The sequence below is a fragment of the Pseudophryne corroboree genome, chromosome 1, assembly GCF_028390025.1.
Source record: "Pseudophryne corroboree isolate aPseCor3 chromosome 1, aPseCor3.hap2, whole genome shotgun sequence".
Taxonomy (NCBI): Eukaryota; Metazoa; Chordata; class Amphibia; order Anura; family Myobatrachidae; genus Pseudophryne; species Pseudophryne corroboree.
In genome coordinates, this window is record NC_086444.1 from 179,486,588 (window position 1) to 179,513,880 (window position 27,293).

The 27,293-nt window shown below is 46.8% G+C and overlaps 1 protein-coding gene across 6 annotated transcripts in view; it reads left to right on the forward strand.

Moving 5' to 3' along the window:
* ATG10 (autophagy related 10) overlaps positions 1–27,293 on the forward strand; it is a 418,616-nt gene that overhangs the window by 253,295 nt on the left and 138,028 nt on the right. For all 6 annotated transcript variants that reach the window (XM_063963934.1, XM_063963933.1, XM_063963935.1 and 3 more), the window contains exon 4: positions 16,655–16,793. In XM_063963934.1, coding sequence (XP_063820004.1) covers positions 16,655–16,793 — 139 coding nt within the window. The remainder of the gene's footprint in view (positions 1–16,654; positions 16,794–27,293) is intronic.

The window sequence follows — 27,293 nt, forward strand, 5'->3', positions numbered from 1 at the left end:
AAATAGCCAAGCGCTTTCTACGCCACAGCTGGATTAGGACTTCAGGGGGCCTGGAGTAGTTAAGACAGGGGAGACCCTCCCCCTCATGATAGCACCGCACCCCTGTCTGTGCCTGCTCCCCCTGTGGCAGGTTATTTTATATTTATAGATATAAATTATATTTCTCTTACGTCCTAGAGGATGCTGGGGACTCCGTAAGGACCATGGGGTATAGACGGGCTCCGCAGGAGACATGGGTGTGCACTGGCTCCTCCCTCTGTGCCCCTCCTCCAGACCTCAGTTAGATCCTGTGCCCAGAGGAGACTGGGTGCACTGCAGGGGAGCTCTCCTGAGTTTCTCTGAAAATAGACTTTTTGTTAGGTTTTTTATTTTCAGGGAGCACTGCTGGCAACAGGCTCCCTGCTTCGTGGGACTGAGGGGAGAGAAGCAGACCTACTTAAATGATAGGCTCTGCTTCTTAGGCTACTGGACACCATTAGCTCCAGAGGGTCGGAACGCAGGTCTCACCCTCGCCGTTCGTCCCAGAGCCGCGCCGCTGTCCTCCTCGCAGAGTCGGAAGATAGTAGCCGGGTGAGTATTAAGAAGAAAGAAGACTTCAAAGACGGCAGAAGACTTCAGATCTTCACTGAGGTAACGCGCAGCGGTAACGCTGCGCGCCATTGCTCCCACACATACACAGCGGGCACTGTAAGGGCACAGGGGGGGGCGCCATGGGCAGCAGTATGAACCTCAAGGGACACTGGCAGATAGATTAGATACTGCAGAGGCGGTATATTGAAAACCCCCGCCAGTATAAATAATTTGAGCGGGACCGAATTTTATTCCAATGACCGGTGGCGCTGGGTGTGTGCTGGCATACTCTCTCTCTGTCTCTCCAAAGGGCCTTATTGGGGGACTGTCTCCATATAGATATATCCCTGAGTGGGGGTACGTGTGTGTCGGCATGTCTGAAGCGGAAAGGCTCATCTAAGGAGGAGGTGGAGCAGATGATTGTGGTGTCTTCGTCGGCAACGCCGACACCTGATTGGTTGGATATGTGAAATGTTTTAAATGCAAATGTGTCTTTATTACATAAGAGATTGGACAAAGCAGAGTCCAGGGATAAAACAGGGAGTCAATCCATGGCTTTGACTGTGTCACAGGGCCCTTCAGGGTCTCAGAAACGTCCCCTGTCCCAAGTAGCAGACACTGATACCGACATGGATTCTGACTCCAGTGTCGACTACGATGATGCGAGGTTACATCCAAGGGTGGCCAAAAGTATTCATTATATGATTATTGCAATAAAAGATGTTTTGCATATCACAGATGACCCCTGTGTCCCTGACACGAGGGTATGCATGTTTAGGGAAAAGAAACCTGAGGTAACCTTTCCCCCATCTCATGAGCTGAACGCGTTATTTGAAAAAGCTTGGGAAACTCCAGACAAAAAACTGCAGATTCCCAAGAGGATTCTTATGGCGTATCCTTTCCCTGCACAGTACAGGGTACGGTGGGAATCCTCGCCCAGGGTGGACAAGGCTTTAACGCGCTTGTCCAAGAAGGTGGCACTACCGTCTCCAGACACGGCAGCCCTCAAGGATCCTACTGATCGCAGACAGGAAACTACCTTAAAATCAATTTATACACATACAGGTGCTTTGCTCAGACCGGCAATAGCGTCGGCTTGGGTTTGCAGCGCTGTAGCAGCTTGGACAGATACCTTGTCAGCTGACATTGATACCCTAGATAGGGATACCATTTTATTGACCTTAGGTCACATTAAAGACGCAGTCTTATATATGAGAGACGCTCAGAGAGACGTTGGGTTGCTAGGTTCGAGAGCCAACGCCATGGCGATTTCTGCTAGGCGAGCCCTGTGGACCCGCCAATGGACGGGTGATGCCGACTCAAAGAGGCATATGGAAGTTTTGCCTTACAAGGGTGAGGTTTTATTTGGGTAAGGTCTACTTTTTTACCTTATGTTCCCCGACAGCAAAAGAGAACACCACAATTTCAGATGCAGTCCTTTCGGCTGCATAAGTCTAGAAGAGGTCGGGGGTCTTCCTTCCTCGCCAGAGGTAAGAATAGAGGGAAAAGAATGCCTGCTACGGCTAGTTCCCAGGAGCAGAAGTCCTCCCCGGCTTCTACTAAATCCACCGCATGACGCTGGAGCTCCACTAAGGGAGTCCGCGCAGGTGGGGGCACGTCTTCGGCTCTTCAGCCACGTCTGGGTTCAGTCAGACGTGGATCCTTGGGCAGTGGAAATTGTTTCCCAGGGATACAAGCTGGAATTCGAAGACGTGCCTCCTCGCCGGTTTTTCAAATCGGCGTTACCAGCTTCTTCCCCAGAAAGGGAGATAGTTTTAGCTGCAATTCAAAAACTGTGTCAACAACAAGTGGTTGTCGAGGTTCCCCTAGTTCAACAGGGGAAGGGGTACTATTCAACCCTGTTTGTGGTTCCGAAACCGGATGGCTCGGTCAGGCCCATTCTAAATCTAAAATCCCTAAACCTGTACTTGAAAAAGTTCAAATTCAAGATGGAATCGCTCTGGGCAGTTATCTCCAGCCTGAAAGGGGGGGATTTTATGGTGTCACTAGACATAAAGGATGCATACCTTCATGTCCCCATATATCCCCCTCATCAGGTGTACCTGAGATTCGCTGTACAGGACTGTCATTACCAGTTTCAGACGTTGCCGTTTGGGCTTTCCACGGCCCCGAGGATTTTCACCAAGGTAATGGCGAAAATGATGGTGCTCCTGCGCAGGCAGGGAGTCACAATTATCCCATACTTGGACGATCTCCTGATAAAAGCGAGATCGAGAGATCAGTTGCTGAAAAGAGTGTCGCTCTCCCTGAGAGTGCTGCAGCAACATGGCTGGATTCTAGATCTACCAAAGTCACAGTTGGTTCCAACGACTCGGCTATCTTTCTTAGGCATGATTCTGGACACGGAACAAAAGAAGGTTTTTCTCCCAATGGAAAAAGCCCAGGAACTCCAGAACATGGTCAGAGACCTGTTAAAACCGAAAAGAGTGTCAGTCCATCAATGCACTCGAGTACTGGGAAAAATGGTGGCGACCTACGAGGCCATCCCCTTCGCCAGGTTTCATGCGAGGACATTTCAGTGGGACCTTCTGGACAAGTGGTCCGGGTCCCATCTTCAAATTCATCAGAAAATAAGCCTGTCCCCCAGGGCCAGGGTGTCTCTCCTGTGGTGGCTGCAGAGTGCTCACCTTCTAGAGGGTCGCAGGTTCGGCATTCAAGACTGGGTTCTGGTGACCACGGACGCGAGCCTGCGAGGATGGGGAGCAGTCACACAAGAAAGAAACTTTCAGGGACTATGGTCAAGCCAGGAGGCTTGTCTACACATCAACATACTGGACTTAAGGGCCATATACAACTGCCTACGACAAGCGGAGAATCTTCTTCGCGGCCTACCGGTTCTGATTCAATCAGACAAAGTCACAGCCATGGCTCATGTAAACCGCCAAGGCGGGACAAGGAGCAGAGTGGCAATGGCGGAAGCCACCAGGATTCTTTGCCGGGCGGAAAATCACGTAAGCGCTCTGTCAGCAGTCTTCATTCCGGGAGTGGACAACTGGGAAGCAGACTTCCTCAGCAGACACGATCTCCATCCAAGAGAGTGGGGACTTCATCAAGAAGTTTTTGCGGAGATAACAAGTCTTTGGGGACTTCCTCAAATAGATATGATGGCGTCATGCCTCAACAAGAAGCTTCGGAGATATTGTGCCAGGTCAAGGGACCCTCAGGCAGTAACGGTAGACGCCTTGGTGACACCATGGGTGTTTCAGCCGGTCTATGTGTTCCCTCCTCTTCCTCTCATCTCAAAAATATTGAGAATCATAAGACGAAAAAGAGTGCAGGCAATACTCATTGTTCCAGATTGGCCTCGAAGGGCCTGGTATTCGGATCTTCGGGAGATGCTCACAGAAGATCCATGGCCTCTTCCTCTCAGGGAGGACCTGTTGCAGCAGGGGCCCTGCGTGTTCCAAGACTTAAGGTCCGATTTGGGCAGTTTTCTTCAGATTTCGACACATTTGACAGTCATATCTGAAGAAAAGTGTCACATCGGATGGCTCTTCCCATCCGATGCGCACTCCCGTGTCAGATATATCTGAACTACAGATCTCTGAGGCTGCCCCAACTATTTATCTGAATCTGAAGAAAACAGGTGCACATCGGATTGTTTTTTTTTACTTCAGATGTATCTGATCAAATTCATCTGAAGCGTCACTTGACTGGCATCTCCCTGACCACTCCCACCCACCAAGAGGGGGAACAGCGGCAGCAGCAGCATCAGATCACTCGCATGTAGCATGTGTGCAACAGATATATCTGATGCGATCTGGCACATGATATATCGCATCAGATATATCTGAAGTGAATGTAATTAAAATTAAAGCCAGGGTCTGATCCAATTCCCGGGACGCTCCCGGGAGAGTTCAAGAGAAATCTGATGCTATCTGCAGTTCAGACAAGTCTGAGTAGTGGATGGCCACCCTTACCGCGGTTACTTTTGACGGCATGGCGGTTGAACACCGAATCCTAGCTGGGAAAGGTATTCCGGAGGAAGTCATCCCTACTCTGATAAGGGCTAGGAAAGAGGTGACGGCGAAACTTTATCACCGTATCTGGAGGAAGTATGTATCTTGGTGTGAAGCCAAGAATGCTCCTACGGAAGATTTCCAACTGGGCCATTTTCTCCACTTTCTACAGACAGGAGTGGATATGGGCCTGAAGTTAGGGCCGAAATCTGTACCTTAATGGATCCTATCTATATTCTTTCAGAAGGAATTGGCTTCTGTCCCAGAAGTCCAGACTTTTGTAAAGGGAGTGCTGCACATCCAGCCTCCTTTTGTGCCCCCAGTGGCACCATGGGACCTTAACGTGGTGTTACGGTTCCTAAAATCTCACTGGTTTGAACCTCTTCAAACGGTTGATTTAAAATTTCTCACTAGAAGGTGGTCATGTTATTGGCCTTGGCATCTGCAAGGCGGATGTCCGAATTGGCGGCTTTGTCTCACAAAAGCCCCTATCTGATTTTCCATGTGGATAGAGCAGAGTTGAGGACTCGTCCTCAATTTTTGCCTAAGGTGGTTTCATATGAACCAACCTATTGTGGTGCCTGTGGCTACGGGAGACTTGGAGGATTCCAAGTCCCTGGATGTAGTCAGGGCCTTAAAAATTTACGTAGCCAGGACGGCTTGGGTTAGGAAAACAGAGGCACTGTTTGTCCTGTATGCAGCCAACAAGGTTGGCGCTCCTGCTTCTAAGCAGACTATTGCTCGCTGGATCTGTAACACGATTCAGCAGGCTCATTCTACGGCTGGATTGCCGTTACCAAATTCGGTAAAGGCCCATTCCACTAGGAAGGTGGGCACTTCTTAAGCGGCTGCCCGAGGCGTCTCGGCTTTACAGCTTTGCCGAGCAACTACTTGGTTGGGTTCAAACACTTTTGCAAAATTCTACAAGTTTGATACCCTGGCTGATGAGGACCTCATGTTTGCTCAATCGGTGCTGCAGAGCCATCCGCACTCTCCCGCCCGGTCTGGAGCTTTGGTATAAATCCCCATGGTCCTTACAGAGTCCCCAGCATCCTCTAGGACGTAAGAGAAAATAAGATTTTAAACCTACCGGTAAATCTTTTTCTCCTAGTCTGTAGAGGATGCTGGGCGCCCGTCCCAGTGCGGACATATTTCTGCAAGGCTTGTATATAGTTGTTGCTTACATAAGGGTTATGTTACAGTTAAGATCAGTCGTTGGCTGATGCTGTTTTGTTCATGCTGTTAACTGGTTTAGTATATACCATGTTGTACAGTGTGTATGGTGTGGGCTGGTGTGTATCTCGCCCTTAGATTAACAAAAATCCTTTCCTTGTCCTGTCCGTCGTCTCTGGGCACAGTTCTATAACTGAGGTCTGGAGGAGGGGCATAGAGGGAGGAGCCAGTTCACACCCATCTAAAGTCTTAGAGTGCCCATGTCTCCTGCGGTGCCCGTCTATACCCCATGGTCCTTACGGAGTCCCCAGCATCCTCTACGGACTAGGAGAAAAAAAGATTTACCGGTAGGTTTAAAATCTTTACTGTTGGTCGCAAGATGAAGAAACCATTGTCTTGAAGGCAAAGATGTTTATTGCTCACAGTCTTAAAAAAGACCCTTATTCCTTGCAAGCATTGCTCAGAGGGGACAGCATACAATGTTACTGCAGTTCCATATCTCAAGATGTCACAGAAGATGTACACACACACGGCTCACAGCCCTCCTTTTATCTTACTCCAACACACAATACCAAAGGGGTTATTTTCACAGCCGCAACTAGGGAGGGGGGGGGGGCTAGCGGGTCACGTGCTGGTGCTGGGCAGTAGGGGGCGCTAATGAGACCACTTCTGGTGCACCGCTGGCTCCCCCGACAGCAAGATACCTGCTGTCGGGTGCCAGCAGCACTAGAGGCTCCCGGCGCTTCCGGGATGCGCCACATGGGATGCAGCGGATGTGGCGCATCATGACGGCACATGGGACGCGGCTGATGCGGACGCACTAGGGAGAGGATGGAGGCGGGAGTCTGGCGGTCGCGGATAGTTAGTAGTGAGCATGTGTAAGTGCAGAGATTGAGCGAGTATGTGCTCTTTAGATCATGTATACCTGAGTGCGGCTGGAACCCTTACATGGGTACCCATCCCCTTTGTGCAATAGTATTATAGATAGGGTTGTGGGTTCTCGCGCTCTTCAAGAATATAATATGTGTATAAACATATCTGTTTATTATGACGAAATGTGCATATTCAGTATGACACTATTTTGTAACAAATTATATATATGAAACAAATTAGCGTTGCAGTTAGCAATGGTTATTTGTATAGATAGTCACAGTTTATTCCTGTTCCGGAATGAGCCCATGATGCGCACCCAAAATAAGGTGCTTGCTGGCACTGGGGCAGCAGGCTAAGCTTGGCTGCAGTGCACACTGCACTGTCTGCTGGATATGTGTGTGTGTGTGTATATATATATATATATATATATATATGTAGGAGAACATGTGGTGGCACTCAGAAATAACGACAACACAGACAGCGCTGGTGCAGTCAACGTTTCAGGGATGGCTCCCTTTTATCAAGACACAACCAGCAACCTGTGATACAAGAAATATATATACATACCAGTACCGTGCAAGTCTCCAATCGCGTGGCCCAAGACGCCTCCCACTGTCGCCGGGCGATGACATCATCCACGCAGGCCTGCGCCGAGAGTCAACGTCGGGAAGGCAGGGGGTGCGGCTCGGTACACACGTCAGAGGGTTACTAGGCAACCTTAGACAACAAGACGTGCAAACATACGAGTACAAATAACTGATACAAAAGATTAAGACAAGGATAACAAACAATTAAAAGCACCTGAACATGTGTTTGTCAATACCGGGCAAAGCAATAATATATAGCAGAATACTTAATGATCACAGCCGGCAAGATGACTAATATATTACTGTGTAAATAACAATATATCACAGCATAAATATTGTCGATGGTCTAAACTGAATCCATCTTAAAAAATGCATATGTGTAATCTCATAGCTGTCTAGTTATACCAATGCATAAATGATTTTAACGAACAAACACAATATAATTAATATATTAATGTGCGGTAAGTTATGCAACTACTTATGCCTACTAGAGGAAACGGTACTGGTATGTATATATGTATGTATGTATGTATAATGTTATACACATAATTATAGATATATAAATATATCGGCACTCAGTCAGGGTCATTTGAAGTGTTACAAGTATATTGTAAAGTGTCACATTAAATAAGCCAATATTCCAGGGTCTGTATCCCATCCTTAGCCCCTTTGGGTTACGGGCCTCGAAACATTGGCTTATTTGATGTGACACCTGACAATATACTTGTAACACTTAAAATAAAAAATAAAAAAACCTGAGTGCCGTTGTGTCTTTTTTCAGTTGGCATCTATTCAGTACAAAGGGCACCTGGGCCATTGCTACTATTGTTTAGGACTATATATATATATATATATATATATATATATATATATATATATATATATTTCTTATCCTTTATTTATATGTCGCCACAAGGGAGCCACAGTGCCAATTACACAGTACATAATGGAGTGAGCAAACAAGAAAACAGCACTTACAAGACAATATAGGACAGGTGGAAAACCCTTTCTTTTTTTTTTTTTTGGGGGGGGGGGGGGGGGGGGAGGGCCCGTGCGCCAAATGTGTGCCTTGCCCCGGGTGACAGCAATCCTAGTTTCGGCCCTGGTATTTTGACCTTGGTCTGTTTAACCAATCAAGCTATCTCACAAAATATGAATAAATACAGATTACATCTCAAAACAGTTAAATATCTAGATAAAGCAATTTTTTTTATCTAGTTCATATATAAACCAAACCAATGTGCTTTCCCAAGCAAAATCTGATTAACATGTTCCTGTCTCTTTCACAAATGTAAATTTAACTCAAATTTCGATTGCATTTCCCCCTTTCAGATATCCATACTAAAACCAGTTTTGCTTAATCAGAATCTTAACAACTTCTTAGGAACAACATGAAATTCTGAAACCCAAACAATACTGTCTTTTCACCTATGTGTCTCTATAACTGTTACCCAGAGGTACTCCCCTCGACTGCATCTCAAAGAAATGGCTTGTCCAGGGACATCTTTCAGGTGCCAGGGTCATTAACATCTCAATTCCTGGGTGGGAGTGTCCCAAGGCAATTTGTCCCCAAATGGCAATGCATTTTAAAACCAAAACAACTTACATATTCCTCCTAAGTGCTTCACAAATACATTTTAAGTGTGTAATTCTACAACTGTGACTAGAGCATTAAATATAACATGTTAAAGCACATTATTAAACATGCATTTAGAGTATATGGCGCCTAGCACTGATTCGCCCATTTAGTTAATGGCAAACGCAACACGAGTTTATCATGTGGGGCGGGTTTCCGGCCACAGTCACTGGATTCTGGAGAGCTGCAGAAGTGTGACTTGACTAGTTGCCGTCATACTGCACAGCGACTGCAGAGGCACTTCCTGAATAACAAGTGGATGGCAATAATGCAACTTCCACTCCCACTTTTTAAAGCAACACAGCATGCATCTGCAGTATGCATCATTAACTATAAGAGTTTTGAAGCTGCATGTCCTCAAAGTTTAAGCCTTCTGATTATGCCCATCAGCTGCATGCAGTTGAAGCAGCCATTTTGTAAGGTGTTACATTAATGACATGAGTCACAAAGAGGGTTATTGAATTATGACGATTGAAGCAAGGTGCTTGTGTTCCTACCACTTTTCCGGCACCTCACACCCATCAGCATCAAAGATTTTTTTCTGCCACCCCTTAGAGACAGGAAAATCTACGATGTTGAGTTACAGTAATACGCAGTGATGTGCACAATTGTACATGGCCACTAATTTAACACATTCCAAAGTGTCTTATGCCTCAATTATGGATTGGCTTGTTTCAATTTAAAATTAAAATGTTTTCTTTTAGAGGAATACTAACCCTATATCATCTAAGTACATTTGTTAGGAGTTATTTGTATCAATTTTAGGTCTTGGGACTAGGTGATTTGTCTTTTGAAGCAGTGTCAGACTGGGGCATAAAGGGCCCACCGGGGAGAATGCTGTGGTATTGGCCCATATGTAAGGAGTGTGGTCAGTTACCACAGGGATAGACCTACTACACAGAGGCTTGTAAAGCAATTTACAGACCATGTATCCATTGAGTGTAAGCTTGCGAGCAGGACCCTTCTATCTCTATTTCTCATACGTCCTAGAGGATGCTGGGGTCACCATAGAACCATGGGGTATAGACAGGATCCGCAGGAGACATGGTCACTTTAAGACTTTGAGAGGGTGTGAACTGGATCCTCCCTCTATGCCCCTCCTCCAGACTCCAGTTTTAGAATTGTGCCCAGGGAGACTGGACGCACTACAGGGAGCTCTACTGAGTTTCTCTGAAAAATACTTTTTGTTAGGTTTTTTATGTTCAGGGAGGCTGCTGGCAACAGTCTCCCTGCTTCGTGGGACTGAGGGGAGAGAAGTATGACCCACTTCCAGTGAGTTCAAGGGCTCTGCTTCTGGCTACAGGACACTATTAGCTCCTGAGGGTGCTGATCGCTAGGTATGCCTAGATGCTCACTCCCACAGCCGGCCGTCACCCCCTTACAGAGCCAGAAGTCAGAAGACAGGTGAGTAACCGAAGAAAAGAAGACTTCTTCTTCAGTGACTGCATTTTCTGAGGTACCGCGCAGCGGATAGATGCTGCGCGCCAAGCTCCCACACACAGCACTACAGGGTGCAGGGGGGGGGGGGGGGCAACCTGGGCAGCTAAAAATCATCCTCATTAATACGCTGGCTAGAGGGGACATTAGTGCCTCGTCACTGTTCTAACCCCCGCCAGTATAAATATTAGAAAAAAGGGAGAAGCGCGCCATTAAGGGGGCGGAGCTTCTTCCTCACAGCTCACGGCGCCATTTCCTCTCCACAAGCTGCAGAGACGCTGGTCCTCCCCACAGACAAGTACCAGGGGTGCAAAACGGGTGGGACGCATATCAATTGGTGCAATATATGTGATAGAAATAGCGCTATAGGTCTGAGGCAATTTATTGGTGATTTCAGACCCGTTGTTTCAGCGCTGGGTTGTGAGCTGGCAAATCCCCTCTATGTCTCTCTGACAGACTTTACTGTGGGTCTGTCCCCTATATGCCCGGTGTGTCTGTGGGTGTATGGTGCACGTGTGTCGACATGTCTGAGGCTGAAGGCTCTTCCCAGGAGAAGGCTGTATTGGGGACACAAGCGGCTGCAGGGGTAACCCTGTCGGCACAGCCAATGCCTGATTGGGTAAATGTGTTGAACGCCTTAAATGCTAATGTGGCCCTTATTAGTAAGAGGCTACATAAGTCTGAGTCTCAGACCCAGGCATGGAAGAAATCTGTGGAATATGTGTTATTGCAAAGTCAGGTCCCCTCAGGGTCACAGAAACGTACGCTGGCCCAGTTGGCAGACACTGATACTGACACGGACTCTGATTCCAGTGTCGACTATAGCGATTCAAGATTACATCCAAAATTGGCAAAAAGCATTCAGTACATGATTGTGGTGGTTAAAGAGGTGTTAAATATCACTGAGAACCCGGCTGTCCCTTATAAAAGGGTCTGCATGTATAAGGAAAGGAAACCTGAGATAACGTTTCCTCCCTCTCATGAACTGAACACGCTATTTGAAAAAGTCTGGGAAGGTCCAGACAAAAAGTTTCAGATTCCCAAGAGAATTACTGTAGCTTATCCGTTTCCCTCGGCGGATAGGGAAAAGTGGGAGTCACCCCCCACTGTAGACAAGGCCCTGTCACGTTTGTCTAAAAAGGTGGCTCTCCCGCCACCTGACACGGCGGCCCTTTAAGGATCTTGCGGATCGTAAACAAGAAACTACGTTAAAGTCCATTTATGCGACCACAGGTACGCTACTCAGACCTGTCATTGCGTCTGCGTGGGTAAGTATTGCTATCAAAAAGTGGGCAGACAACTTGTCTTCTGAAATAGATACCCTAGATAGGGATAGCATCCTCTTGACCCTGGGTTATCAAGGACGCTGCAGCATACCTTAAGGAAGCTGTGAGAGATATTGGTCTTTTGGGATCAAAGGCTAATGCTATGGCAATCTCAGCTAGGTGAGCGTAGTGGATTCACCAATGGAATGCTGATGCGGATTCCAAGAAAAGTCTGGAATCTCTACCATATAAAGGTAAGGTCTTGTTTGGTGACGGCCTTGATGATTTGGTATCTACAGCTACCACGGGTAAGTCATCCTTCTTGCCTTATGTTCCTCCACAACAAAAGAAAAACCCACCACTATCAGATGCAGTCCTTTCGGCCCAATAAATACAGAAAGGGCCGAGGTACTTTCTTCCTTGCTACTAGAGGAAGGGGAAGAGGTAAACGTTCACCAGCCTTGTCAGGCTCCCAGGAGCAGAAGTCCTCCGAGGCTTCTGCCAATTCCACTGCATGACGTTGGGGCTCCTATGCAGGAGTCCGCACCGGTGGGGGCACGTCTCAAACTCTTCAGTCAGTTTTGGGTTCGTTCGGACCTAGACCCATGGGTTTTACAAATAGTTTCCCAAGGGTACAAGCTGGAGTTTCAAGACGTTCCCTCTTGACGTTTTTTCAAATCGGCCTTACCAGCTTCTCTTCCGGACAGGGAGATAGTTTGCGACGCAATACAAAAGTTGTGTCAAAATCAAGTTATCATCAGGGTTCCCCTATCACAACAGGGAGAAGGTTTTTTTTTTCGAGCCTGTTTGTGGTCCCGAAGCCGGACGGCTCGGTCAGACCAATCCTAAACCTGAAATCCCTAAACTTCTACCTAAAGAAATTCAAATTCAAGATGGAGTCTCTCCGAGCAGTGATCTCCAGTCTGGAGGAAGGGGATTTTATGGTGTCGGTGGACATAAAAGATGCCTACTTACATGTTCCCATTTATCCTCCGCATCAGGCTTACCTGCGGTTTGCAATTCAGGATTGTCATTACCAATTTCAAACGTTGCCGTTTGGTCTGTCCACGGCTCCAAGGATTTTCACCAAAGTGATGGCGGAGATGATGGTTCTCCTTCGCAAGCAAGGAGTTACGATTATCCCATACTTGGACGATCTCCTGATAAAGGCGAGATCCAGGGACCAGTTGGTGCAAAACGTTGCACTCTCCCTGACAGTTCTTAAGCAATATGGTTGGCTCCTAAACTTGCCAAAATCACAGTTGATTCTGACAACGCGGTTGTCGTTTTTGGGAATGATATTGGACACAGATCTACAGAGAGTCTTTCTTCCAGTGGAAAAGGCTCTGGAACTTCAGAGTCTGGTCAAACAAATTCTGAAACCAGCAAGAGTGTCAATCCATCAATGCATTCGGTGCTGGGGAAGATGGTTGCGGCCTACGAGGACATTCAGTTTGGCAGGTTCCATGCCAGAGTGTTCCAGTGGGACCTGTTGGACAAGTGGTCCGGGTCCCACCTACACATGCACCGGAGGATAATCCTGTCTTCCAAGTCCAGAATCTCACTCCTGTGGTGGCTGCACAGCTCTCACCTCCTAGAGGGGCGCAGATTCGGGATCCAGGACTGGATCCTGGTGACCACGGATGCGAGTCTCCGAGGCTGGGGTGCAGTCACACAGGGGGAAAAATTCCAGGGAAAATGGTCAAGCCAGGAAGCTTGTCTACACATAAACATTCTGGAATTAAGGGCCATTTACAACGGCCTTCTACAAGCGGAACATCTTCGCGATCTGCCCGTCTTGATTCAGTCGGACAACGTAACAGCAGTGGAGTACGTAAACCGCCAGGGCGGAACGAAGAGCAGAGCGGCAATGGCAGAAGCTACAAAAGTTTTCCGCTGGGCAGAAAGGCATGTAAGCGCTCTGTCAGCGGTCTTCATTCAACTGGGAAGCAGACTTCCTCAGCAGACACGATCTCCATCCAGGCGAGTGGGGTCTTCATCAAGAGGTCTTTGCAGAAGTGACAAGTCGCTGGGGAATTCCTCAGATAGACATGATGGCGTCTCGCCTCAACAAGAAACTTCAGAGATATTGTTCCAGGTCGAGGGACCCTCAAGCAATAGCAGTGGACGCCCTAGTGACACCGTGGGTGTTTCAGTCGATATGTGTTCCCTCCGATTCCACTCATTCCAAAAGTGTTAAAGATCATAAGAAGAACAAGGGTTCATGCAATCCTCATTGTTCCAGACTGGCCAAGGAGGGCCTGGTATCCAGATCTTCAGGAATTACTCATAGGAGATCCCTGGCCTCTTCCTCTACGAGACGATCTTTTACAGCAGGGTCCGTGCGTGTACCAAGACTTACCGCGGCTTCGTTTGATGCCTTGGAGGTTGAACGCAGGATCTTAGCCCGAAAGGGTATTCCCGGTGAAGTAATTCCCACACTGCTTCAGGCTAGAAAAGAGGTATCGGCGAAACATTATCTCCGTATTTGGAGGAAATTTGTGTCTTGGTGTGAATCCAAGGAGGCTCCTATGGAAGAATTTCAGCTGGGCCGTTTTCTCCATTTTCTGCAAGCAGGGGTGGATGCGGGCCTAAAGTTAGGCTCAATTAAAGAATTGGCTTCCCTTCTGGAAGTTCAGACTTTCGTGAAAGGCGTGCTGCACATCCAGCCTCCCTTTGTGCCCCCGGTGGCACAGTGAGATTTTAACGTGGTGTTGCAGTTCCTGTAATCTCATTGGTTTGAATTTTTACGTAAGGTAGAGTTGAAATTGGTCACTTGGAAAGTGATCATGCTGTTGGCCTTGGTCTCTGCAAGGCGGGTGTCTGAATTGGCGGGTTTGTCTCACAAGAGCCCCTATTTGATCTTCCATGAAGATAGAGCGGAGTTGAGAACTCGTCAGCAATTTCTGCCTAAGGTGGTGTCATCATTTCACATGAACCAACCTATTGTGGTGCCAGTGGCTACTGACGCCTTTGAGGAATCGAAGTCTCTAGATGTGGTCAGAGCTTTGAAAATTTATGTAGCCAGAACGGCTAAGATTAGGTAAATGGAGGCTCTGTTTGTCCTGTATGATCCCAACAAGATTGGGGCTCCTGCTTCCAAGCAGACTATTGCACGCTGGATCTGTATTACGATTCGGCAAGCTCATTCTACGGCTGGATTGCCGTTACTGGAATCGGTGAAGGCCCATTCTACCAGAAAGGTGGGCTCATCCTGGGCTGCTGCCCGGTGGGGCTTGGCATTACAGCTTTGCCGAGCAGCTACTTGGTCGGGTTTAAACACTTTTGCAAAGTTTTACAAGTTTGATACCCTGGCTAAGGAAGACCTCTTGTTTGGTCAGTCGGTGCTGCAGAGTCATCCGCACTCTCCCGCCCGTTCTTGAGCTTTGGTATAAACCCCATGGTTCTTGAAGTGTCCCCAGCATCCTCTAGGACGTAAGGAGAAAATAGGATTTTAATACCTACCTGTAAATCCTTTTCTCTTAGTCCGTAGAGGATGCTGGGCGCCCGTCCCAGTGCATACTGTATCTGCAGTTATTGGTTATGGTTACACACATGTTGTGTTGCGTTTATAGTCAGCCTGTTGCTGTCATTAGTCATGCCGTTGCATGCATTGGGTTAAATGCCATGTTGTACGGCATGTTTGAGGTGTGAGCTGGTGTATATCTCACCTTAGTTTAAATCAAAATTATTACTTTTTCCTCGAAATGTCCGTCTCCCTGGGCACAGTTCCTATAACTGGAGTCTGGAGGAGGGGCATAGAGGGAGGAGCCAGTTCACACCCCTTTTAAAGTCTTAAAGTGCCCATGTCTCCTGCGGATCCCATCTATACCCCATGGTTCTTGAAGTGTCCCCAGCATCCTCTACGGACTAAGAGAAAAGGATTTACCGGTAGGTATTAAAATCCTATTATTATTTATGTCCTGATGTTGAAACACACAGCAGTGAAAGATCTACTCTCCTTTTCACATGACTGAATGGGTTTATTTAAATTGCTTGACTGATTTAAATTAACTCCTATAGCATTTCTTTAAAATGGATCATGGATTGCAAAGTACAGGAGGAAGCAACATTGGGGCACTTCTGTGTAATAGAAATGCACCCACCCTCCCTCCTCAAGAAAGGCTAAATATTTACTTGATTGTCTCATACTTGATTCATTGTATTGCCTCGCAATGTCACCAAAGTCACTACTGGGCTCTGGCATCTTGTTTAATATATTTGAGGGGCAGGGAGATTGATAGCAATTTATGTGCTTATATGAGCTTACTGTACAAGTGTGACTGCAGTAAGCCTAGTTGCAGGGCAGGACTCTTGGTATTTTAAGATCCTGTCAATCCCCCCATTTAAAATAATATACGATTTATTTAGCAGCCTGTGGTGATTTTACAGGGAGTCTGTGCCAGCAAGCACAGATACAGAGATACAATGCTACATTCAGTCGAACAATACCATGGCTCCTTGTAAAGCTGGTTGGAAAGTTTAGTCATTTCCTAGTCAGACGCCAGGCATACCTTGTTAGGCACACAATGGGGCAGATGTATTAAGCCTGGAGAAGTGATAAAGCAGTTATAAGTGCAAGGTGATAACACCCCAGCCAATCAGCTCCAATATGTAAATTGACAGGTGCTGATTGGCTGGTGTGTTATAACCTTCCACTTATTACTGCCTTATTACTGCTTTATCACTTCTCCAGGCTTAATACTGCCCCAATGTATGCACTGGTAGGTGATGATGTTACCCATCCTATTCAGTCTTACAGGTTATCAAATAAACAGTATTTGTCTTGTTTAACCTTTCTGTTTTATATAGAATATTGGGGCAGATATATTAACCTGGAGAAGGCATAAGAAAGTGATAAACCAGTGATAAGTGCAAGGTGATAAACGCACCAGCCAATCAGCTGCAATATGTAAATGAGCAGGAGTCAATTGGCTGTTGCATTTATCACCTTGCACTTATCACTGGTTTATCACTTTGTTATGCCGTCTCCAGGCTTAATACATCTGCCCCAATAGCTGTGGAATAGGAATTTACTGTAACTCTAAAGGCATAGTGTGCTGATCATATAGCAGGAAAGTGTAAACATAAATAAAAAAGTGTTTTCTCTTCTTATCAATTTGTGTTTTGCAGGATTTCCACAAGGAAGAAAAGGAGGACTCTGTTTTCCCCCAGAGCCCTCAGGAGTCAGAAGTTACTCACTATGAATATCATGTCTTATACTCAGTCAGTTACCAGGCACCTGAGCTCTACTTTCGGGCAAGTTTCTTAGGTAAGAAATCCGCTTACATTTTCTGTTGTGTTACATTTCTCTCTAGACACTAGAGACAGTGGCGTAACTACTGCCCCCGCAGTCCTCGCGGTGGCTTGGGGGCGAGGGGCTGCGGGGGCGCCACTGACTTTGCACAGATTGACATGCGGACGAGCGTCCGCATGTCAATCTGCGGTCTCCTCTCCCTCCTTCCCTCCGCTGCTGCCTCCTGTGTTGGAGGGACACGGAGCGCACATCACGCGCCCCCCTGTGTCCCTCCTGGCTCTCCCCCGGACGGTTTAATAAGGAAGTGCCGTTCGTGAGCTCTGATTGGCTCACGAACCGGCACTTCCTTTATTAGACCGGCCGGGGGAGAGCCAGGAGGGACACTGGAGAGGCGCGCTATGCGCTCCGTGTCCCTCCAACACAAGGGAGGGGGGGAAGCAGGCACTGGGGGGGCATATACCTGGCACTGGGGGGGCATATACCTGGCACTGGGGGGGCATATACCTGGCACTGGGGGGGGGGGATATCTGGCACTGGGGGGAATATCTGGCACTGGGGGGGGAGCAGGCACTGTGGGGGAATATCTGGCACTGGGGGCATATACCTGGCACTGGGGGGGAATATCTGGCACTGGGGGGGAAGCAGGCACTGTGGGGGAATATCTGGCACTGGGGAGGGCATATACCTGGCACTGGGGGCATATACCTGGCACTGTGGGGGAAGATCTGGCACTGGGGGCATATACCTGGCACTGGGGGCATATACCTGGCACTGGGGGGAGGATCTGGCACTGGGGGCATATACCTGGCACTGTGGGGGAAGATCTGGCACTGGGGGCATATACCTGGCACTGTGGGGGAAGATCTGGCACTGGGGGCATATACCTGGCACTGTGGGGGAAGATCTGGCACTGGGGGCATATACCTGGCACTGTGGGGGAAGATCTGGCACTGGGGGCATAAACCTGGCACTGTGGGGGAAGATCTGGCACTGGGGGCATATACCTGGCACTGTGGGGGAATATCTGGCACTGGGGGCATATACCTGGCACTGTGGGGGAATATTTGGCACTGGGGGGAGCAGGCACTGAGGGGGCATATGTGGCACTGTGGGGGAATATCTGGCACTGGGGGCATATACCTGGCACTGTGGGGGAATATCTGGCACTGGGTGCATATACCTGGCACTGTGGGGGAATATCTGGCACTGGGGTATATGTGGCACTGGGAGCACGGCCCTAGCAACAAGCACTACCCCCTAGCAACGAGCATGACACCCAGTGCATGAAACACCTGGCAACGAGCATGACACCCTGAGCATGAAAACCCCTGGCACAGTGCATGGAACCAAGAGCATGAGACCCCTGGCAACGAGCAGGTAATTTAAAAGTAATTGGAAGCCTTACTGTAGAACTTAATGTGTAATGGGCATTACGGTGTGTGGTATACTATATCACGGGCATTGTGTGGTATGTGGTATAATGTCTCAGGGTCACTGCAGTGTTTGGCATAATGTATCACGGACATTGCGGTGTGTGTCATAATGTGTCAGGCATTACGGTGTGTTGTATACTATATCACGGGCAATGTGGTATAATGTCTCAGGATCATTGTGGTGTGTGTCATACTGTGTCACAGACATTGTATGTGCTATAATGTATCAGGGGCATTGCAGTGTGTAGCATAATGTATAACGGGCATTGCGATTCCTGTCATAATGTGTCACAGGCATTACGGTGTGTGGCATAATGTGTCGGGGGCATTACAGTGTGTGCATATTGTGTCATGTGCATTATTGTGTGTGGAATAATGTCTAAGGGCCATTGCAGTATGTGGCATAATGTATACTGGGCATTACTATAAGGAGGAAAAATGACAAATAATGTAAGGGGCATGAATCAGGATTATTTTTCTTTCCTGTGGTGGCTAACGTCTGGGCGTGCAGGTTGCAAAACTGGGGTATAAGGTAGTCTTTTCCTGCAATACCACACCCCTTCACGTGAAGCCACGCCCATTTCAACAAAGCCACACACCCTTTTTGGCGGCGCGCGCATATTTGCCGAAGGATTTTTTGGCTTGGGGGAGAAAAATTTCTAGTTACGCCACTAGAGAGAGAGTATTTCTTTAGTATACTGTAATTCTGTCTCGGTCTAAGCCATCCTTCCATCTGTCCGTCCTTCCTCTCTCCTTCATGTTTCTCTCTCTCTCTCTCTCTCTAATGTTTCTCTCTCTCTCCCTCATGTTTCTCTCTCCCTTCCCCCCCTCCCTCATGTTTCTCTCTCTTCCTCCCGCCCTCATGTTTCTCTCTCTTATTCCCGCCCTCATGTTTCTCTCTCTTATTCCCGCCCTCATGTTTCTCTCTCTTATTCCCTCCCTCATGTTTCTCTCTCTTCCTCTCCCTCATGTTTCTTTCTCTCTTACTCCCTCCCTCATGTTTCTCTCTTCCTCCCTCCCTCCCTCCCTCCCTCATGTTTCTGTCTCTCTCTCTTAGGCCCCTTATATTTTTCTCTTACTCCCTCCCTCGTGTTTCTCTCTCACTCCCTGCCTCATGTTTCTCCCTTCCTCCCTCCCTACCTCGTGCCTCTCTCTTTCTCCCTACCTCATGTTTCTTTCTCTTACTCCCTCCCTCATGTTTCTCTCTGTCTACCTAACTCCTTCCCTCCCTCATGTTTCTCTTTCACTCCCTCATGTTTCTCTCTCTACCTCCCTCCCTCATGTTTCTCTCTCTACCTCCCTCCCTCATGTTTCTCTCTCTACCTCCCTCCCTCGTGTTTCTCTTTCTCTCTCTCTCATGTTTCTCTCTTTCTCTCTCTCCCTCATGTTTCTGTCTCTCTCTCCTAGGCCCTCATATTTTTCTCTCTTACTCCCTCCCCCGTGTTTCTCTCTCACTCCCTCGTGCTTCTCTCTCTCTCTCTCTTCCTCTCTCATGTTTCTCTCTCTCTCCCTCCCTCATGCTTCTTTCTCTCTCTCTCCCTCCATCTGTCCCTCATGTTTCTCTCTCTACCTTCCTCCCTCATGTTTCTCTCTCTCTCTCTCTACCTCCCTCCCTCCCTGCTGTCTCTCAATTTAGAAATAAAAAAATGCATAACCCGAAGTACGTGCTATTATCAAGTAGCGTAGGACCACCAAGGCAGAGACCCCTTGCCATGGATTGTGGCTTTCATATGTTTGCAAATGTATGTAATGGAGATCTCTGCATTACTATTATCATGAACAATGTATGTCTCTTTTGCTGGTCCATTATGGTGTGCCTGTATAGAATTCAGCAGTGAGACTTTAATTGAACAGTTTACAAAATCAAACTTACTGCGATGGCTAGGGGCATAACTGGAGAACTTTGTACAGAGCCGTGGCACATCAGGGTACTAGTGCACTTAAAACCTGAGTAACAAGTGTAGAATGCTATAAAATGTTGGTCACTAGCAGGGGTGCATTTAGGGGTGAGGGCACTCCTGAGCGCATTAATAGCCACCCCCCAATTTTTGTTATTACCATTATTAGTATTAGCCCTATTTTGGCTATTGCCAGCATAATAATAATAATAACTACTGCATTTCATTGTATCTTTAATTATGTACACATATTTACTAAGTAGTACAGTTTACAGCATGTACCTGATGGGAAATTTACCTTTGGTTACCAGCATACTAGGAAGCTGAACCATATGTTGTACTTACCGTCCCCTGCTGCAAAAATAATCATTATCTTTTTGTGTTACTGCTTTCCCCTCATGTGGTACAGAGCAATAGAATAGGAGCTAGAGTGGGAGTTAGTGCTACTAAGAATAGAGGGGCAGTGGTATAAGAGAGATGTTGTTTGGATTGGGCACTATGCATTAGCAGCCATATGTTGACTGACAGTGGCAACCTAGTGCCCAGGGCTAAAGCTGGGCATACACTACACAACCATCTGGCAGATCATCTGTCAGATCTGGTCTGTTTTGAATGAAAATCTGGTAATGGATAAGAGCAAATGACAATCGACTATTTGCTCCCAAACACTGGAAAACTGTCAAAAACTGTTAATAAAAGTTGGTTAAATCCTTACTTTAACAAAGTTTTGTCTATTTTCCAGTGCTTGAGAGCAGAGGTGGCCTTAGGCATAGGCAAACTAGGCAAATGCATAGGGCATTTGGTATGCTTAGGGGCACCTGCAGCTTCTGCTGTTTAAAATGATATGCGGCATGCCTAGATTCTGTGTGTGACTGCGGCTGTATCTGCATACAAAATGCTACGTTGCGTGTATTCCTGGAAATCACTGTAATGTAGCATTTCGAATGCAGATACAGCCGTTGTCACACACAGAACATAGGCATGCTGCATATCATTTTAAACAGCAGAAGCTGTTTGTGCATCCTAGCCATATAGTAATGCGAATAATATGCATTTTCATAAACAAAAGGCGCCCGACGTTAGCAGAGCTGCCAGCTGACTCATGCCTGGCATCTCCTGCAGAACTAGCGGCGGTGCTAGGGGGCACCAGCCAAAATCTTGCCTAGGGCATCATATTGGTTAGGGCCGGCTCTGCTTGAGAGCAAATGGTTGATTGTCATTTGCGCTCATCAATTACCAGATTTTTATTCCAACAAGCCAAATCTGGAAGGTGATCTGCCAGATAATTGTATCAGAAGTAGGTAATCACATGCTACTACAGTAGCTGATTTTTACAAGCAGTTATTCCAAAGAATCAGAGAATGACATATGTATCCAGATGACCTCTATGGAGGTCATGTATGAACCAGAAAAATGGCAGCTACCACAGAACATTTCATTATTCAACGATACTCGTACATATTACTCCTGTTCATGCGATAAAAGGCATAGTGCACAAAAAAACTATTTCTACTGTTGGCCAGCATTTTTCACATCTTTTCAGGTAATCCCTAGCTACATTTTGCATCTTCAGTTTAATGCTTATATACAAAGGAGTAAATTTACTAAAGCTTCTTAAATAGAGACTGGGTGATGTTTCCCATAACAAACAATCAGACGCTGTCTATCATTTTCTAAAAGGCAATAGAGAAATGATAGGCATCATCTGATTGGTTGAGCGTAGATGTCCAGTTCAGGATATTTACTCTGTATCAGCGATTTCATTATTTTTTTTTTTTGTCTCTGTGGTCCCGAAGCTTACAGATTGAAAAAATGAATAAAGTGACACATTTGACCAGCTGAAAGCCCTAAAAATAAAAGGATAAATTTTTGCGCACTTGCAGATAATTTACATGGTGCAATATGCTAGACATTTCATAAGACAAAGAAAAAAAAAATTTGCAAAACGAATTAAAAAGCACAAACATCTCTACTGTGCAAAGTCTATGAACCTGGGAGTCCTTCATATAATTAGTATTCACTGTAAGCAGTTAATCACAGCAGAAAAGCTCCAAGAGACAAAACAACTTGTTTAGCTTGTCAGCATCTGGGAGTCGGAGGTGTTGAAACATGACTGCTTGTGTCTCCGCCTGGATAGCAGAGATGCAGAGCGTAAGTGCCTGGGTCTCTTTATGATGTGCCAACAGCTCCACTTACTGTACACTTCAGCAATTGTTCCCTCATGTATGTTTGCTGCACATAAATGATCTTTCCTACAGCTGAACAAGTTTGGTTCTTTCCAGCTCACACCTTGCCAGTGTGGCAAGTGAGACTCCCAGTGGAAGATTCAGAACATTAATGTTTACACATATATTTAATTATAGACATCTGGAGGCCAAAAATGTAGCAAGTTAGATTCAGTGAAACGGAACAGTTCCAGGTACCTCTTTCCAGCTTCGTTATCGCAGGTGCTTGTCTAATTGGGTTTAAAACAAAACAGTCATCTCATAAAATATGTGTCTGCTAATGTTTAGCAAATGTGAATTCCCATCAATGCAGAAAATAAACTTTGCATGCATACATAAACATATGTATGTGGTAATGTCAGCACTGAGGAAACAATAATGTGTTTTGTCGTTTTATTCAGGCAAAAAAATTTTTTTTATTTAAAGCTACTCAAATATTTTGATGTTTAGTCTGGTATCAATTGTGGCAATAAAGTATGTGTCAGTGTTAGTTACTAAACTAACGCTGACTCTTCCGTACTCTAATAGCTTAGCATGCTGACCTTGTGTGACACTGAGGAATTAAACTGAAAAATATGTCTCTAGTTTGACCCCTTAATAAAGCTGGTTACCTACTGTACCTCTCAGACAGTGGAGAGTGGAGCTGCTGCACATGCCCAGTTGTAGCAGCTTCTTCTACGAAGTGTGCTATGGGTGTGGATCTGAGCGCTCAATCAGTGCACTGGACCAGGGAGCAGCTGCCAGGAAGAAGAGAAAGGTACCTTACCATGAGGTGGCAGAATGTGTGCTTAGAAGTGCAGTTCGGTCTGTCACAACTGAGGGCTGAGGCTGACTGAGGGAAGCCTCAGATGTAGGGGCTGGCGTGTACGTGAACCGTGGCAGTGAGATAAGGTTCCTAGACATACAGGATGTTAGAACACCATCAACCCGAAGGCGTGACCACAACAACAGAGTAAAATATAACAATCAGTTTATTGAACACACAGTACAAGTCTTGGCAATGAGCTATCTTCAACAGTGAGTGCAGAATGAAAATGCAGTACAGTTCCTGGGAATGCAACTGGTATTTGAGACTGTGGCTATGCAGAACAAGATAACAAAGTCCTTGCCAAAATCCGGAGTTGGAAAGTCCGTGGCTACAGCTAACCGCTGTAATGAGGAACGAGCAAGTACTGCCCAGTAGGTGGTAGACAGGAGACTGGGATAGGCACTGATACACTGAGACTGAAGAGATGTAGATAGGATTGCCAGAGACTACCGGACGGAACCGGTGTGAGGAAAGATGTGCTGAACTCACCAATGGAGCAACAGTTCAATGGTGAGCATCGATGGATACTGTGGTCAAATGTTGTGTGGAATGATATGCAGGGCGATATATGAATACCGCTGGAGATTACGTGAAGCACCGCTGTAGGCAGATGGTAACACCAATCACTGCTGGAAGCTGAAAGCGATGTAAGTGACACGCTGGAAGCTAGTGACACTTTACCACAGAAGCTAGTGAGCGATGCAGTAGATAATGGAAGCAATAACAATACCAGGACACCGCTGGAAGCTGAAGGCAGAATAGAACCAACGCTGGAAGCCGATGTCAGGACCGCAGAAGAAAGCCAAGAAGCAGAGCTGGAACACTGCAGGAGTCAGGCTGCACTGCAGGATGGTAATTGGTGCCGGTCTCTTGGAGAAGCTGAATCACAGGAGCTGGAATACCTGGAAAGTCAAGCTGAGAATTCACCAAACAGGAGAGACATGTATGCAGGATTGAAACTCAAAGCACTGATGATTATCCAGCCCTAGAGCAGGATATTTATACCAGCTGGTGAGCAGGGAGTGGCTGGTTAATTACACAGAGTCCAGACTGCAGCGGATAGGCTGAAAACAACATGTGATGAAAACAAACATGGCTGCGCCCATGTTTGAAACTGGCGGGAAAGTCTGTTTGTATTTTACATGTGAGAATTGGCGGCGGAGGCCGCAGAGGGCAGGAGACGCCATACTTTAAACAGATGGATGTTTAATATAATGTTGCCATGTCAGTGCTGCTGCGATCACAGAGGAGAACCTTGAGACACAGATATGCAGTGCGCTGCCCGCAGACAGCGCAGGTGGAACCCAGGCCTGGAACGCCGGGCCAGTCTCAGAAGGCACTTAGCAGGTAAATAATGGGGGCTAATAACCAAGATCGTGACAGCACCCCCCACCCCTTTAGGAGTGGACCCACAACACTTCTTAGGCTTACGAGGAAATCTCGTGTGGAAAGCCTGGACCAACTTGGGAGCATGGACATCCGATGCATTTGTCCAGGAACTTTCCTCAGGGCCATAGCCCTTCCAATCAATTAGGTACTGAAGATGACCGTACCAGAAGCGTGAGTCCAGAATCTTGGCAACCTCATACTCCATACCTCGTTGAGTTTGAACCTTGGGTGCTATGGGGAGCGCAGAATGAAACGATTCAGGACCACTGGCTTGAGAAGAGAAATGTGAAATATCCTAGGAATCTTCAGGAATGGAGGCAACTTGAGTCTATAAGCAACTGGATTGACGACTTGTTCAATCTGAAACGGGCCGATGTATCGAGGAGCAAACTTCATACTTGGAACTCTTAATCTCAGATTTTTAGTAGACCGCCAAACACGGTCACCTGGTTTGAGGGCTGGAATTGCCCTACACTTCTTGTCTGCAAACTTTCTGTACCTTGAGGAAGCTTTCAAGAGAGCTGTCCGGATATTCTTCCAGTTTTTAAAAAAACTGACAAAAGGTGACATCAGCTGCAGGTACTGCTGTTGCTGGAAGCGGTTGAAACCCTGGAACCTTTGGATGGAGACCGTAGTTGGCAAAGAATGGCGTAGAAGAGGATGAAGAGTGGAACTGGTTATTATGACAAAATTCAGCACATGGAAGAAGATGAACCCAGTCATCTTGAGAAGAGAATATATAAATTCGGAGGAAGGACTCCATTGAACCCAGTCATCTTGAGAAGAGAATATATAAATTCGGAGGAAGGACTCCAAGTCCTGATTCATCCTTTCGGCTTGCCCATTGGTTTTGGGGTGATAAACTTTGGAAAACTTTAGCTTGACTTGGAGTGCTGAACAAAGACTTCGCCAGAATTTGGCTACGAATTGGACACCTCTATCAGAGATAATCTCTTCTGGAAGACCATGTAATCTGAAGATTTCTTGAATAAAAACTTGAGCCAGCTTGGAAGCTGATGGAAGACCGGTAAGAGGAACGAAGTGAGCCATCTTGGTGAACCGGTCAACAACCACCCAGATGATATTATACTTGTTACATTCAGGAAGATCTGAAATAAAGTCCATAGATAAATGGGTCCATGGGCGATGAGGAACAGACAAGGAAGGGTACCAGTTGTCCAGCGGGCGACTGGCGAGGTACCTTGTGCTGGGCACATTTAGGGCAGGATGCAATAAACTCTGTAGTGTCTTTCTTCAGGGTCGGCCACCAGTATGATCTGGAAATGAATTCAAAGGTTTTCTGAATACCCGCATGTCCGGCGAAGCGAGAGGAATGTGCCCATTGCAAGAGCTTCATTCTAAGGGCCGGTTTCACAAAGCTTTTCCCTGGCGGAGGCATAGAGTCCACTCTCACGGCGGAGAATGCCACTGGATCGAGAATGGGATATTAACCAGTGGACTCAGACTCATTTTCTTGCTTCCAGGAGCGGGAAAGAGCATCAGCCTTACGATTCTGTGACCCTGGACAAAACGAAAGTTTAAAGTCAAACCTGGAAAAGAAGAGTGCCCATCTGGCTTGACGAGGGTTGAGGCATTGGACGGCTTTTAAGTACAGAAGGTTCTTGTGGTCTGTCAGGATAGTGATGGTATGAGACGCTCCCTCCAGTAGATATCTCCATTCTTCAAGAGCGAGTTTAATAGCTAAAAGTTCTTGATCGCCAATAGCGTAATTACGCTCAGCAGGAGAGAACAGGGCTGTAACAGAAGCCACAGGGATGTAAGTGGCCATCCTCGGCTCTTTGAGAGAGCACAGCGCCGACTCCGACTGAAGAGGCATCCACCTCTAAGGTGAAGGGTGAGCTGGTATCAGGCTGTTTCAGAACTGGAGCGGAGACAAACTTCTGTTTGAGTAGATAAAAAATAAGATTTTAAACCTACCGGTAAATCTTTTTCTCCTAGTCTGTAAAGGATGCTGGGGACTCCGTAAGGACCATGGGGTATAGACGGTCTCCGCAGGAGACATGGGCACTCTAAGACTTTAGATGGGTGTGAACTGGCTCCTCCCTCTATGCCCCTTTTCCAGACCTCCGTTATAGAACTGTGCCCAGAGGAGACGAACAGTACGAGGAAAGGATTTTTGTTAATCCTAAGGGCGAGATACACACCAGCCCACACCATACACACCGTACAATATGGTATATACTAAACCAGTTAACAGCATGAACAAAACAGCATCAGCCAGAGACTGATCTCAACTGTAAGATAACCCTTATGTAAGCAACAACTATATACAAGCCTTGCAGAAATAGTCTGCACTGGGACGGGCGCCCAGCATCCTCTACGGACTAGGACAAAAAGATTTACCGGTAGGTTTAAAATCTTATTTTCTCTTACGTCCTAGAGGATGCTGGGGACTCCGTAAGGACCATGGGGATTATACCAATGCTCCAGACCGGGCGGGAGAGTGCGGATGGCTCTGCAGCACCGATTGAGCAAACATGAGGTCCTCCTTAGCCAGGGTATCAAACTTGTAGAATTTTGCAAAAGTGTTTGAACCCAACCAAGTAGCTGCTTGGCAAAGCTGTAATGCCGAGACGCCTCGGGCAGCCGCCCAAGAAGAGCCCACCTTCCTAGTGGAATGGGCCTTTACCGAATTTGGTAACGGCAATCCAGCCATAGACTGAGCCTGCTGAATCGTGTTACAGATCCAGCGAGCAATAGTCTGCTTAGAAGCAGGAGCGCCAACCTTGTTGGCTGCATAC